Below are 14,928 nucleotides of genomic sequence, written 5' to 3' on the forward strand. Positions count from 1 at the left end.
AGTGATTGATCATGAAGCGGAGATACTGTCTGGAGGCTAGATGGATGGGAATATGAGTGTAAGCCTCCTTGAGGTCGAGGGAGCATAGCCATTCGCCCTGATTGAGAAGAGGATAAAGAGTTGCTAAGGAAAGCATCTTGAATTTCTCCTTGACCAAGCATTTGTTGAGATCTCGAAGATCTAAAATGGGCCTGAGATCTCCTGTTTTCTTTGGAACTAGAAAGTAACGGGAGTAAAATCCCTGTCCTTTCTGGTCTAGAGGAACTTCTTCTATGGCGTTTAGAAGAAGGAGGGATTGAACCTCTTGAATCAGGAGAGAGGATTGATGAGTGTTCAAAGCAGACTCTTTTGGCAGACTTTGATCGGGATAAGTCTGGAAGTTGAGAGAGTAGCCGTGGCGGATGATGTTGAGGACCCATTGGTCGGATCTAATGATCTCCCAACGGCTGAGATAATAGGTCAGGCGCCCTCCTATCGGTTGAGGAAGATGGGCAGATGGTGGAATATTGGCTATGCTCAGGAGAAACACGTCAAAAGGGCTGGGTAGACTTTTGAGGTGGTGGAGGTTTTTGCTGCTGTTGTGCCTGCCTCGGAGGTTGACGTTGTTGTTGTTGTCGCTGACGTCTAGGTTGTTGAGTAGCCTGAGGTAAGGGGCGAGCAGCATAACGGCGTTGGTAGGCCGATTGTTGTCGGAAAGGCCTAGCAGGTGGAGTCTTCTTTTTATTCTTTAGGAGAGTATCCCAACGTGTCTCATGTGCTGATAGTTTTTGTGTGGTGGAATCCATGGAATCACCAAACAGCTCATCCCCTAAGCAAGGTGCATTTGCTAGACGGTCTTGGTGGTTTACCTCTAGCTCTGAGACCCTGAGCCATGCCAACCTGCGCATAGCCACTGACATAGCCGTGGCTCTAGAAGTCAATTCGAAAGTATCATAAATTGATCTTACTAGAAACTTTCTCAACTGGAGAAGAGAGGAAGTACAGGCCTGAAAATTAGGTTTTTTGCGATCAGGAAGATATTTCTCAAAAGTGGAGACTGTTTGGATCAAATGCTTCAAATAAAATGAGAAATGAAAAGCATAATTTCCTGATCTGTTGGCTAGCATGGCGTTTTGATATAACCGCTTGCCAAATTTGTCCATTGATTTGCCCTCTCTGCCAGGAGGGACTGAGGCATACACATTAGCTCCCGCTGATTTCTTTAAAGTGGATTCCACTAAAAGAGATTCATGCGGGAGTTGGGGTTTATCAAACCCAGGAATAGGAATCACCCTGTATAAAGAGTCCAGTTTACGAGGGGCTCCTGGGATAGTCAGGGGAGTCTCTAGGTTTTTATAAAACGTTTCTCTCAATATATCATGGAGAGGAAGTTTAAGAAATTCCCTTGGAGGCTGGTCAAAGTCCAAAGCATCAAGAAATGCCTTAGATTTCTTTGACTCAGCCTCCAAGGGAATAGACAAGGATTCACACATTTCCTTTAAGAAAGATGGAAAAGATGTGGAATCTGGGTGAGAAGAGGGATTGGTAACAAGGCGTTCCTCCTCATCAGAAGAGCATTCACCTTTGGATAGAAAGGGCTCTTCAGAATCACCCCATAAATCAGGATCCCTAACCTGAGAGCCATGGTGTCGAGACTCTGGTGTGGAGGGTTCCAGGTGTCGGGTTTTATGGGTGGACTTGCCCGACCTCATGGATACGGTACCAGGCGATGTAACTTGTTGTGCTGGTACTGAGGTTTGTACCGCCTGGTGGTGAAATTTAGGCTCTGGAGCTAAAATCGGCATCGAAGTCGATGAGGTGGTAAGAACCGGTACCGACAAAGTGGATGCCGATAAAAGAGGGCGTTCCACTATCGGTACCGGTGGCTCCGACCGTACCGGAACTGGAAGGTTCTGGGGCAAAAGAGCAGGCAGTAGCTGTTGGAGTTGCTCTCTCAGCTGTACCTGCAGAACGGCGGCAATACGCTCGTCCAGTGAAGGCACCGGTACCGCCTTTTTCTTCTGCGGTACCTTGGGTGCCGCTCGACACTCCGACGAAGAACCCGATGTCGAGGGGCTAACTTCAATCGGAGCGAAGCGCTTCCGTGGGCGCCTCGAGGTCGGCAGGATTGGACTCACTGCAGTGGAGACCGGAGGACGCTCCAGCGGGGAAGGCTTCTTAGCCGGCTTACCTGCTGGATGCGACGCCGGCGCGGTATCGCGCGGTGTCGATGAAGTCGGTGCCAATTGAGATGGAATCGATGTCGGTGCCGGTACGGTGGAATCGGACATCTTGGCACCGAAGAGTAACCGCTGCTGGATTTGACGGTTTTTAAGTGTTCTTTTTTTCAAAGTTGCACAGCGGGTGCAAGTGGACGCTTGATGGTCGGGACCAAGACACTGCAGACACCAGTTATGCGGGTCTGTCAGTGATATTGGCCTAGCACACCGCTGGCACTTTTTAAACCCGGGCTGAGGGGGCATGAAAGTGAAGACAGCCTCTGCCAAATCGAAGGCCGAGGCTTCGATTGTGGCAACAGGCCCCGCCGGGGCGAAACGAAAAATTGAAAGAAAAACAATTAAGTTTTTTTTTTTTTTTAGAAAAGAAATAAAGAAATAAAGAAACTTTATTTAAGCAAAGGTTTACGCGAGCGGGAAGATCGAAAAAATTTTCTTCAACAGCCGTTGAGGAAACGCGTCTTCTTAGCTCCGCGGAAACTAAGAAACTAACTGGGGACCGCGCGCCTCTGTCGGGCGGGAAGGCACTCGCGCGTGCACGGTGCAGCCTACCAGAACTTTCCAAGTTCTTAGAGTGCAATCACTCTAAAATTGTCCGTACCGGGGCTCCGTCGGTGCCGTCACCCATCAGTCAAGAATATGCTGCCTGCTTGTCCTGGGATAAACACTGATATGCACCCTTACTGAAATTGTCTTTAGACCAGAGTTGGACAGATGTAAAAGATAATCCAGAACTAATGACAAGAGGGCACGTGTCCGAAGGTAATGCTTGTTGGTGACACCAAAGGGTAAAATGAGTCCACTTGAAACAGTAACAGCTTTGTGTGGATGGTTTCCTGGAAGCATCTACTGGATTATGGCCGATACTGGAGTTGAGAGAGAGAATTCATCTATCCGTTGGGAGAGAGGTACCAGGCTACAAGTGCTATAGAACAGATTGGGATGGAAAAGGGATCCTTTGATCTGAATCAGCAAAGTTGGAACACCAGTCAAACAAGAGTTCAAAATACAAGAAATCAAATCAAACTTAGCTAGTAGTTAAAGCAGATCATGAAACAGAAGTCAAAATCTGGATGCACTCACCAGATTTTACATTCTGTCTTTGACAGTAATACAAGACTAGAAAATAAATATGAGGAACAAAATCCTAAGTTTGTGAAAAAAGAAATCTTGATCACCTAATTAAACACTACTGAAAAATGCATTGTTAAACTCTCATGACCCATGATACTAACCTGTGCCCCACGATCATTCACTAGCTCCACGGACCATCTGCGTTCATATTGAATCCATACAAAGATCCCACCATCTGCATCACAGGTAGCGAGTTTTTGAAAAGGTTCATTCCATCTCACCAAGACCACCTAAAAAGAGAATTTAGAGAAAAGAAATTCAATATTATCACCCATGTTCTCTATAACACAGCAAACAAAATTAATACACAAACGCTGACACTGGCGATCTTGTCCAGGCTGCTGAGGTGGGGTGGGTTGATGCCGGGAGACCAGGGGGAACACGCAGGCCTTCCGGGGGGGGTGCAGTCCTTTTGGGGGGGGGGATTGTACAGGCCTTCAGGGGGGGGACAGGCAGGCCTTCAGGATTGGGGTGCAGGCCCTCAGGGGGGACAGGCAGGCCTTCAGAGGGGACAAACCTTCAGGGGAATGGGCCCTGGTGTAGAAGTACATGGAGGGAGGGAAGGGGGGTTCAAAAAGACATGCATTTGCCAGACTTTGGGGGGGGAAGAAATAATGGGTCTAAAAATAGAGGACAGGGAGAGAGATGATGGACAATGGGATTTAGGGAGGGAAGGAACAGAAAGGGAGAGAAGTTAGACACAAAGGATGGTGTGGAGGGGGATAGAGATACTGGATAGGAGGGTAGTTGGGTAAAGAAAGGGAGAGATGGTGGACCCTGGGGTGGTGGGGAAGGAGGGAGAGATGCTGGATGAAAGGGTAGTTGAGAAAAGGTGGATCTGTGGATGGAGATGAAAAAAAGGAAAGATGCCAGACCTCTGGGGGAGGGAAGGGAAATGGAAGTGGAGGACAGAGATGGCAGATGGATGGTTAGCATGGAGAAAGAAGAAAGAAGGAGACCCTGGCAAACAAGTTATCAGAAGACAACCAGAACCTGGGACCAACAAGATTTGAATATTGACCAGACAACAAAAGGTAGAAAAACTAATTTTATTTTCTGTTTTGTGATTACAATATGTCAGATTTGAAACATTTATCCTGCCGGAGCTGGTGTTAGCCCGCAAACATGAGCTAGGATTTAACAGAGAGAGGAAAAGTCTTTTTTGTTTGTTTACACCACAGTGCCAGGGACAAAGTAATAAAATTCACAGACGACACCAAACTATTTAGTGGAGTTGGGACTAAAGAGGACTGTGAAGATTTACAAAGGGATCTGAACAAATTAGAAGAGTGGGCGACGAGATGGCAGATAAAGTTTAATGTAGAGAAATGTAAAGTCTTGCATGTAGGAAGCAGAAACCCGAAGTACAGCTATACAATGGGAGGGCTGGTAATGGGTGAAAGTACCCAAGAAAAGGACTTGGGGGTAATAGTGGACAAGACAATGAAGTCGTCGGCACAGTGCACAGTGGCCTCTAAGAAGGCGAATAGAATGCTGGGTAATCTAATCTAATCTAAACATTAGGTTTGTATACTGCATCATCTCTACATTCGTAAAGCTCGACACGGTTAACAACAATTAGGGTAGAAAGGAACTCCAGTGGGGCAAAAAGAGGGAAAAAGAATTAGAGGACTAAAATGACCAGAGAGGGAGGAGGAGTTATGTTTTTGAGAATAACCAGGTTTTCAAATGTTTACGGAAGAGTTGGAGAGAGCTCTGAATCCTGAGAGGGGTATTACAACCAGAATGAAAGAAGTTATCCTGCCGTTGTATCGGGCAGTGGTGCGCCCGCATCTGGAATACTGCGTCCAGTATTGGTCGCCATACCTTAAGAAGGATATGGCGATACTCGAGAGGGTTCAGAAAAGAGCAACACGATTGATAAAAGGTATGGAAAACTTTTCATATGCTGAAAGATTAGAGAAACTGGGGATCTTTTCCCTGGAAAAGCGGAGGCTTAGAGGGGACATGGCAGAGACTTGCAAGATCATGAAGGGCATGAGAAAGTGGAGAGGGACAGGTTCTTCAAACTTTTGAAAACTACAAGAACGAGCGGGTATTCAGAAAAATTAAGAGGGGACAGATTCAGAACCAATGCTAAGAAGCTCTTATTCACCCAAAAGGTGGTGGATACCTGGAATGCGCTTCCAGAGGGTGTGATAGGACAGTGTACGGTATTGGGGTTCAAGAAGGGATTGGATGATTTCCTGAAGGAAAAAGGGATAAGAGAGTATAGATAGAGGATTACTATACAGGTCCTGGACCTGATGGGCCGCCGCGTGAGCGGACTGCTGGGCATGATGGACCTCTGGTCTGACCCAGTAGAGGCAAGCACTGCTTATGTTCTTATGTAACACAAGCCATGACAAATTTCCTTAGACTAAAAGGTGCACAATGTAGACAAATAGGCAAATCTAACCTTGACATACATCTTGTGTTAAAAAAAAAAAATCCTATATGACAAAATATTCTTTAGAAACATATCTCCACATGGAAAATGTAGAATTCATTTTCTCATTGTGAGTGCAGTAGCAAATCAAGTGAAAGCACTCAAAGCTTTTAGGCATACTCAAGTAATATGCTACAATGATTCACAAGTCTTGACCATTCAGAGCTAAATTACACCCTCTCTGCTTTTTTTCTGTGCTATGCTATATCATAGGCAGCAGAACGCTTTTTTGTTTTGGGGGCCCCCACAAGCTCCACACCAGACCCCGCCCCCATAATAGTACTAATTGAAATACCATTTTTCCATTCATTTTTTCATATATACACACACAATATAATCTTATTAACAATACATAATGGTTAACCACAAAATTAAAACTACAGAAAGCACACTGTACGTATGCTTCTCAACATTCATTCCTACCAGAACACAGATAACCCCTATGCAAACATGGGACCAAAAAACTAAAAGTACTAATAAATAATACAGTATATTAGTACTTTTAGTTTTTGGTCCCATATTTACATAGGAGTTATCTGTGTTCTGGTAGGAATGAATGTTGAGAGGTCGCAGCAGGTTTTTTTTTTTTTTTTTAGTTTAAATATTTATTATTGATTTTTTATAACAAAGTACACAAATATTAAATAAAACATGAAACAATCTGATTACACACATACACACACACATTATATTAAATAATGAATAAGACAAGTGTACATGGCATTACCAGCACACACATTATCAGTCAATGGCATACTTGCAGTCATCCACATGTAAAGAGCTTCCAACGAGCATCACATATTAAATTAAGTTAAGGGGAGGTGATTTTAGCAGCTATTTTAGAAGGCAGGAGTGAGAGGGCCATGCTCCTGCCACAAAGACTCCCACTGGACCACCAGGTACTTTGATAGGCTGGGGGAAGGGGAAATCATGAGGCTGGGAGGGAGATGAAAGGGTCAGAGCCTGGAGAGAGAGGGTAGAGAACCTTAGCTATGGGTTGGGGGGGAGGGAGGGGCGAGAGGTGCAGAGACATGCAAGGGGTTGGAGGGAAGTAAAGCTACACCTTGTGGCTCTTTGTAAATCTTGGGTCAAAACATTTTGGATAAATTGGCTCTTTGATGTAAAAGGTTGCCGATTCATATACACGAGAAAGAGAGAATGAGAGAGAAGTAATTATCTCTCTTTCTCAAGCTGGTAGATTGTACTGTTTCTGTCTTCTTATTTTTTTTTTAAGTGTATTGATTAGAAAGCCCAGTTCATCTTAAGTTGTGGAACAGGCCTGGTTTTGGCTTGGAGAAAAAGATGTAATCTTTCTTCTAAAATGCCAAACAGATGAAGGGACGTTGGGACTATGATAAAGACTGATCTTGGAGTAACTGATAAAAATAAGAGATAGTAGGCATTTAAAATTAAGAAATGGATCTATGTGGTCCAGAGGAATCCCTCACCAAGCCAGAAGGAAAATTTGAATCCAACTTCTAAGAGACAAGGCAGAATTAGAATTCCACAACAACCAGCAGTTTAGAAAATAGTGAAAAAGAAAGTTCCTGGTTAGATTAAGTAGGAAGCATTTCTTTAAGCTGAATATATTTGTCTTGCATTTGGTTTTGGGTAATAGGTCGTTAATTTTGTGGTTTCTCTCTCTCTCTTTTTTTTTTTTTTTTAAATATATAACAGCAGCTCATAATCAAAACTTTGAAACGTCCAAAAACCAGCCTAAGTTGGCACTTGGACATCCTAATAGCAGGACAACCAAGTGCTGATAATCAAAACCAACTTTCTGGATGTGCAGTAGCACTTCTAAGCTGCTATGTGTCCGGAGCTCAAAGGGGGGTGTTGGGAGGTGTGTTATGGGCAGGAATCGGGCGACCTTAAACCTGGATGTATTACAGTGATAATCAAAGCTTTCCTAGAGAGAAGCTGGCAGTTAGACCTGTTTTAGTTGCGTCTAAGTGTCCCAAAACTGCCCAAACTGGCTAGATGGCCACTGGAAGGATTAAGGCATGATTCCACCTTACTCCCTCAGTGGTCGCCAACCCTCTTCCACCACCTAGGGATGGGGGAGAAGAGCATATTGAGGAATCCCCATCAGCTAATTGGGGCAGAGGAATCCCCATCAGCTGAGCTGGTTTCAGGGATTCCTGCAGGCTCAGCTGATGGGGATTCCCCCTGCCAGGCTCAGCTGAACTGGCAAGGAGATTCCTCTCTCCCTCCTTCACAGGCACCGATCACCCAGCCCCCTCCCCAGAGAGCCCCCACACTACACCCCTTCCCCAAACATCCCTCAATACCCCCCAAAGCACTGACAGCACCCCCCATATCACCCGACATTCCAGACATCACAGGCAACACCCCCCCCCAACATTACCTGACACTCCTGTATCTAGCGCTGCAAAATCAGGAGGAAGTCCACTCCCTCCTGCCTACAGGACCGCGTGCCATATAACATGGCGATGTTTTTAAACAGATCAATAAAAGGTGAAGAATTACAGCCATGAGATTTGCAATTAACAATGAAGGAAAACAGGGTGCAAATGACAATGATAATACTTATTAACTTGAAAAAGTAAAACAAGACAAAAGCTTGCTGTGCCAGCATTAATCACTACACCAGAGGACAGATGCATTATATCACCAATAAAACATAGTGTCAGCTTTGTAGATGAAACACCATGCATTGGCAGCAAACAAAGAGGACACAAAGGAATGAACTGCCTGATTGGAGTTACAATCAAGCAATTTAAAGATATAAAAAAAACCTTGAAAACAAAACAACAGGCCTTGCAACTGTTGAAGTACTCAAATTAAGTAAACAAGTGGAAAGGATGTCCTTCTCTAGTCCTTTCAGCAACATTCATGCACGCCTTACAGCAGGGCTACTCAAATGGATCCACAGGCCATTCAGGTTTTTATGATATCCCTAGTGGATATGCCTAAGAGAAATTTGCAAGACAAGAGGGGGAGCTATTTTAGATTTGGTCCTTAGTGGAATGCAGGACATAGTACAGGCGGAAACTGTGTTTGAGTCCACTGGGAACCAGTGATCATAACATGATCAAATTTGAGTTGATAATGTTACAAAATTATTATTAAATGGAGGGAACTCCACCAATCTAATATAATAAAGAGCTAGCCGCACATGCGCACTCCTATTTGCGTGTAGGTCTGTGGCCGAAGGAGTGCGCATGCGCGCTAATACGTCACCAGCCAATCGCCTCCACAAGCCGGACCGCAGCCAGACGACGATCTCCGTTCCTCCTGCCGCTGCCGATCTCCGTTCCTCCTTTGCCGCCCACCCCCTTCTCTTCCCGCGGGCCCGAATGGCGATTCCAGCAGCGTGTGCTTCAGTCTTCACACACTGCTTCGGGCCCTTCTACTGCCCTGTTTTGCTCTGCCGCGTCTCTGATGATGTCATCAGGGACGTGCCAGAGTAAATCAGGGCAGTAGAAGGGCCCGAAGTAGCGTGTGGAGACTGATGCAAGCGCTGCTGGAATCACCAACTTTGTAGTCCGGACCGCGGGAAGGGAAAGGGGGGGGGTAGAGGAAACGCTAATGCTGCTGCACAGGGAACTGGTGGGGGGGGGAGGGAAATGGAGGGGGAGGGAATGCTGCTTTGGACAGACAGACAGAGAGAGGAAGGGAAACACAAAGAAAATAAGAAAGACACAGGGGCAGGTGCACAGGGAACTGGTGTGGGGGGAGGGAAATGGAGAGGGATGGAATGCTGCTTTGGACAGACAGACAGAGGGAGGAAGGGAGACAGAAAGAAAAGAAGAAAGACACAGGGGCAGGGAGATACACAGAAAGACAGACAGGCAAAGGGGGCCAGGGACAGAGACAGACAGAAAGGACAACGGGAGCCGTGTCAGGAGGGGTGCGGGATGCGGCAGTGGGAACTTTTCCAATGGGTGCAACTGGGCGGCTGTCGGGAACCTCTGATCAGGGGCAGAGCAAGGTAAGAGTATCATAGGGATAAGAAGGAGGAGGGGGGATAAAAAAGGAAGGGATGCCTACTGCTGGACAGGGGGGGAGAAGGAAAGAGATGCTGATGGACAGGGGAGGTGAAGAAAAAGGAACGGAGGACTAATGTTGGACAGGGGGAGAAGGAAAGAGGTGCTGCTGGACAGGGGGAGGTAAAACAAAGGGAGAAGGGCTGCTGCTGCATAAGGAGAGCAGTGAAGGGGTGGTGGTGGACACAGTGGAGGTAAAAGGAAGGGAACATGGACAGGGAGAGCAGGCAAGGGGTGGTGATGGACAGCCAAGGAAAAAGAAAGGCAGAAAGAAAGAAAGCGGCTAAGGAGAGAGAGAGAAAGAAAGAAAGACAGACACACACACACATATGTTCTAGCACCCGTTAATGTAACAGGCTTAAAGACTAGTAATATATATTCCTCTCTGACTTAGAGAAATATATATTATAAAGAACTATTAATTTAACTTCCCTAAACAGCACTTAATTGTTAGATAATCTGTTGCACTTTATGTTGGCTTTTAAAATGAATAAAGAATTTAAAAAAAAAAAAAAATTTGGGAGAAGTTAGCTCGCTTGATTAAAACTTAGCTCTGTAATAATAATTAAATATAATATATGTGAATGTTTATTCAAGAACTAAGACTCAGAACATTTATAAGCAAACTGAAAATGTATTTTCTTTTTAGAGCAAGAGTAATTTTAAAATTAAAATCAAGCAGGTAAAGCAGTTACAGATAGGACTTGAAGCAAAGATAATAGTATTACACAAGACAAATGTTGCTAAGGCAGGAAGATAAATTTATCTGGATTCAAAAAGTGTTCCCTGGTCATTTGCGGTTCGCGAATCATGGACCCGGTCATTTGGGGTCTACTCCGACCGCCTCTTCCTATAGTAAAGTCAGGCTACACCAATCAGGAGCTGCATGTCAAAGCAGCTCTTGATTGGTGTAGCCCGACTTTACTACAGGAAGAGGTGGTCGGAGCAGATCTTAAACGGTACTTCATCCCCCCCCCCTGGAAACCGAAATGTGGAGTCCCACAAGGCTCCCCCCTCTCTCTTATCCTTTTCAACATCTACATGTCCTCTCTGAAACTCCTTCATCTATCCCCCCTAGAAACTCTCTACACCTACGCCGATGACATCCTCATCCTCCTCGAGACTGACTCGAACCTCTCTAACCTCACTGAGAACATATCCACTTGTATTACGAATCTCCAATCCTGGGCCCAATCTGTACAAATGAAACTGAATGAGTCCAAAACAAAACTACTTTGGCTCGGCCCAACATTAGATCATTTATCCACCTCCATCCCATTACCTTCTGGACCCACTCTTCAGCTTGAGTTTTCAAGCAAAGTCCTAGGCATCGTCATAGACTCCTCTCTCTCCTTCAACGATCACCTCAACTCTTTGATTAAAAAATGCTTCTTTTGCTTTCATATGTTGAGGAAGGCGAGATCCTGCTTTCATCATTCTCACTTTACCGTCCTCGTTCAATCTACTATCCTCTCTAGACTGGATTACTGCAATTCCATCTATATAAGCCTTACTAAGAAAAACCTCCATAGACTTCAGCTAATTCAGAACGCCACGGCTAAGCTTATTTTCGCAAAAGGCAAGTTCGATCATGTCTCCCCACTCTTCTCCAAGCTTCACTGGCTCCCAGTATACTCCAGAGTCCTCTTTAAATGTGCCTGCTTAGCCTTCAAGATCCTACATGGCATCCTTCCTCCCGTTATCCCACTCTTTTGGAATTCCTCAAAACCACACTCCACCAGACCCTCCCAAAAACTGAAACTATCATTCCCCTCTATAAAAGGTATATCCCGCGCAGGAAAACTTGGAACATCTCTCCCCTTTAGAACCACAGAACTCTGGAACAACCTCTCATCCCCACTCAGAAACTCAAGCTCCTTCCAATCCTTCCGCAAACACTTGAAAACGTGGCTCTTTGCAAAAATCTAATCACCTCCCATTCTCCAGTATTCTGTCCCTCTCTTTCCTCTTAGTCCCTCTCCTTTATCCCTTATTGTAGTTCCTTTCCTCTTAACTCTGTAAACCGTGCCGAGCTCTGCGCTTGCGGAGATGGCGCGGTATACAAACCTAAGGTTTAGTTTAGTTTAGATCTCAAGTTATTTCCTTCATCTGCCGGTGCTCCAGCTGCCCTCTCCTATCTCCCCTGCCTAAAAACTGCATTTGCAGTTTTTCAAAATTCACATGGGGGTCCTGGAATGGAACCCCTGCAAATTTTGGGGGTACTGTAGTCCTTAAAATGGCCATCTCCAGGAGAAAAGAGTGTCCAGCCAGGTTGAGATCCGAGGGAAAAGAGAAAAAAGGTGGATCGTATCCAAGCTTTATAGATGTGGGTGGTTAAAACTCAGGGGCAGTCTCTGGCATTACATCCAATCATAGAGCAAGGCAGTCTTTCCCTCGGTGATGTCATGATAAGATTTTCTTGCAGACTGGGGGGGTGGGGCAGGGATATTGGCACACCTAACCATGCTTTTGTTTATTGGCCTGAGATGCTGCATCTGGCCATGTCTTTGTCCTGTACTTAACACTGTCTAAAGGTAAAATGGCTCAGTCCTTTCAGAAGATAAAATGGCTCAGTCCTTTCAGAATTCAGTTAGAAATCATTTTTAATTTAAGCCCAAAATTTCAAGCAAACTTAAATAATTTACCTCCAACAAAACTAAATATAAGATAAAAGCACACATTCTACTAAGGATACAATTACTATAACAAACCATATATAAAATACTTATTAAACCTTGAAAGAGAGGAAGAGAAAGAAAAAGGGAAAGAGGGAAGAGAGACCATTTTGTTTATGGAGTGTGGTAACATATGACAAAGTGGTATTTGCAGATATCACGCTACAATAACTGGAGTGACGTTGCTAAAGAAATCTACAGGAGCATTTAATTTTTGCAAGGGCAACTACGATAAAATGAAGAAAATGCTTAAAAGAAGCTAAAAGGGTCTATGGCAAAGATCAGAAGTGTAATGTTGTTTAAATATACCATTATGGAAGCTCAGACCAGATGTATTCCACATATTTAAAAAGGTGGAGAGGAAAAAAAGAGAGCTGGTTAAAATATAAAGTGAAAGAGGCTATTACAGCCAAGAAAGCATCCTTTAAAGAATGGATAAAGTGAGGAAGCTGTGACTGGTCTGGAAAACAGCTCCAAGGATTTTGATGAAATCTGTTCAATCTATGGGTTTTGGTGCAAGTTCAGCAAAATTCATTTAGGGGGTAAAAAGGGGGATTATTTACAATGTTTCCGCCTCCCCCTGCAGGCCACTGGTCAGACATTCCTAAGGAATCTTAGACAGCCAATAAACTGCAGAGAAAAACTAGGATTTTAAGATTGACTGGATTGAGCAGGGACTGTGTCTCTTCTATGTTTTGATGTACGGTGCTGTGTATGTCTAGTAGGGCTAGAAACGATAGTAGTAGTAGAAAAACACAATGAAGGTTTTTAAACAGGTTGCTAGGGCACACTGTCTCTGTAGGAAATGCTCCCGCCTCCCCTTGCAGTCCATTGGTCATACATTCCTAAGGAAGCTTAGTTGTGAGAGAGAAGCTGAGGGAACAGATATAGAACACAGCTGAAATTTTGAGGGAAGAGATATAGAAACTTAGGCAACCAATAGGCTACAGGAAAAACCAGAACAGAAGATTGCTAAGCAGGTTGTTAAGGTACTTTCTCTGTAGCTAAGAGGTTCTGAGGGAAGAGTTAATGCAAGCTGGGATAGGCATGGAAAGTGTTACAAAGATAACTGCAGCGCAGAAGGTTAGAAAGTCAATAGGCTACAGGAATAAAACAGCACACAAAGTTGCTAAGGCACCGACTGTAGTTATTGCTATCACTTCATTGGCTTCTCCGAATACAATTCAAACTCCTCTTACAAATGCACTCACTATCTTTCTCCACTTATCTCCCCCTATGAACTCTCCCCCTCTGCTCAGCTGTTAAGTCCCTCTTTATCTGTGCTCTTTTTTTTCAACTGCCAACTCCAAACTCCGTTCCTTCTGCCTTGGCTCCGTCTCTGGCAGTGCTCAAGGCCCAGTTAAAAGCCCACCTCTAAGAGTGCTTTTGGCTCCTAACTCCACTCACCTTGGGTTCTGCATCCCCATGTCATGTCTGTCTGTCCAAGTTACATTGTAAACTCTTCTGAGCAGGGACAGTCTATAAATGTCAAAATGTACAGTGCTACGTACACCTTTCAGCGCTATATAAGTGATAAGTAGTAGTAGTAATATTAGTAGTGCCCTCACCTCCCCTTCCCCTGCAGCCCATTGGTGAGAAATTCCTAAAGTACCTAGCCAGCCAATAGGCTGCAGTGAAAACTAGGGTACTGCCACTGTAGCTATTCTCCTGCCTCCCCTTCCCTTGTAGCCCATTGGTGAGACCATTCCTAAACAATTCAAACAGCAGGGGGCTGATAGGGGGTCCTCAGAACAGAGAATCAGCTTGGTGGGAAGAAATAGGAGTAAGAAAAATGATGCAAGTAGCAAGAGGTATTTTCAATTTCAAATTTAGGACACTTCCTCTCCACAACTGAGTGAGCCCAAGAATGTGTCCCCTAACACATACATAAGATAGCCCAAACAACAACCCCATTATAACCTTCACCCACTTTCTCGAGCGAAGCTCGGTCTTATAGAATGTAAAACAGAGAACACAGCTGATGTTAACGCAAGCTGGGGAAGGCATAGAAAGTGATACAAAGATAATTGCAGCCCATTGTGCAGCCAATTGGTCACACATTCCTAAGGAAGCTTAGCCAGCCAATACACTATAGCAGGGGTGTCAAAGTCCTTCTTCGAGGTCTGCAATCCAGTCAGGTTTTCAGATTTCCCCAATGAATATGCATGAGATCTATTTGCATGCACTACTTTCATTGTATGCCAATAGATCACATGCATTCACTGGGGAAAACCCGAATGGATTGTGGCCCTTGAGGAAGAACTTTGACACCCTGCACTACAGGGAAAACCAAGACTGAAAGTTGGTGTCTCATAACCTATTGGTCCTGTTTCCTCTGCAGCTTACTGGCTGGCTAAGGAAGAAAACATGTAGTGTAGGTAAGAAATTCTAAGGAAAAAAAAAGAGAGGCTGAGGGAACAGATATAGAATGTAAAAGGAAGAAC

General features: G+C 44.6%; 1 protein-coding gene across 9 annotated transcripts in view; it reads right to left on the reverse strand.

The window, feature by feature from the left end:
• Positions 1-14,928, reverse strand: part of TULP4 (TUB like protein 4) — a 179,820-nt gene that overhangs the window by 109,259 nt on the left and 55,633 nt on the right. For all 9 annotated transcript variants that reach the window (XR_004538729.1, XR_004538730.1, XM_033936754.1 and 6 more), the window contains one exon: positions 3,452-3,580. Coding sequence is in view for 6 of the 9 variants with exons in the window: in XM_033936754.1 (XP_033792645.1) it covers positions 3,452-3,580 (129 nt within the window). In the remaining 3 variants the exon portion in view is untranslated. The remainder of the gene's footprint in view (positions 1-3,451; positions 3,581-14,928) is intronic.

Source organism: Geotrypetes seraphini, chromosome 3 (assembly GCF_902459505.1).
Source record: "Geotrypetes seraphini chromosome 3, aGeoSer1.1, whole genome shotgun sequence".
Classification (NCBI taxonomy): domain Eukaryota; kingdom Metazoa; phylum Chordata; class Amphibia; order Gymnophiona; family Dermophiidae; genus Geotrypetes; species Geotrypetes seraphini.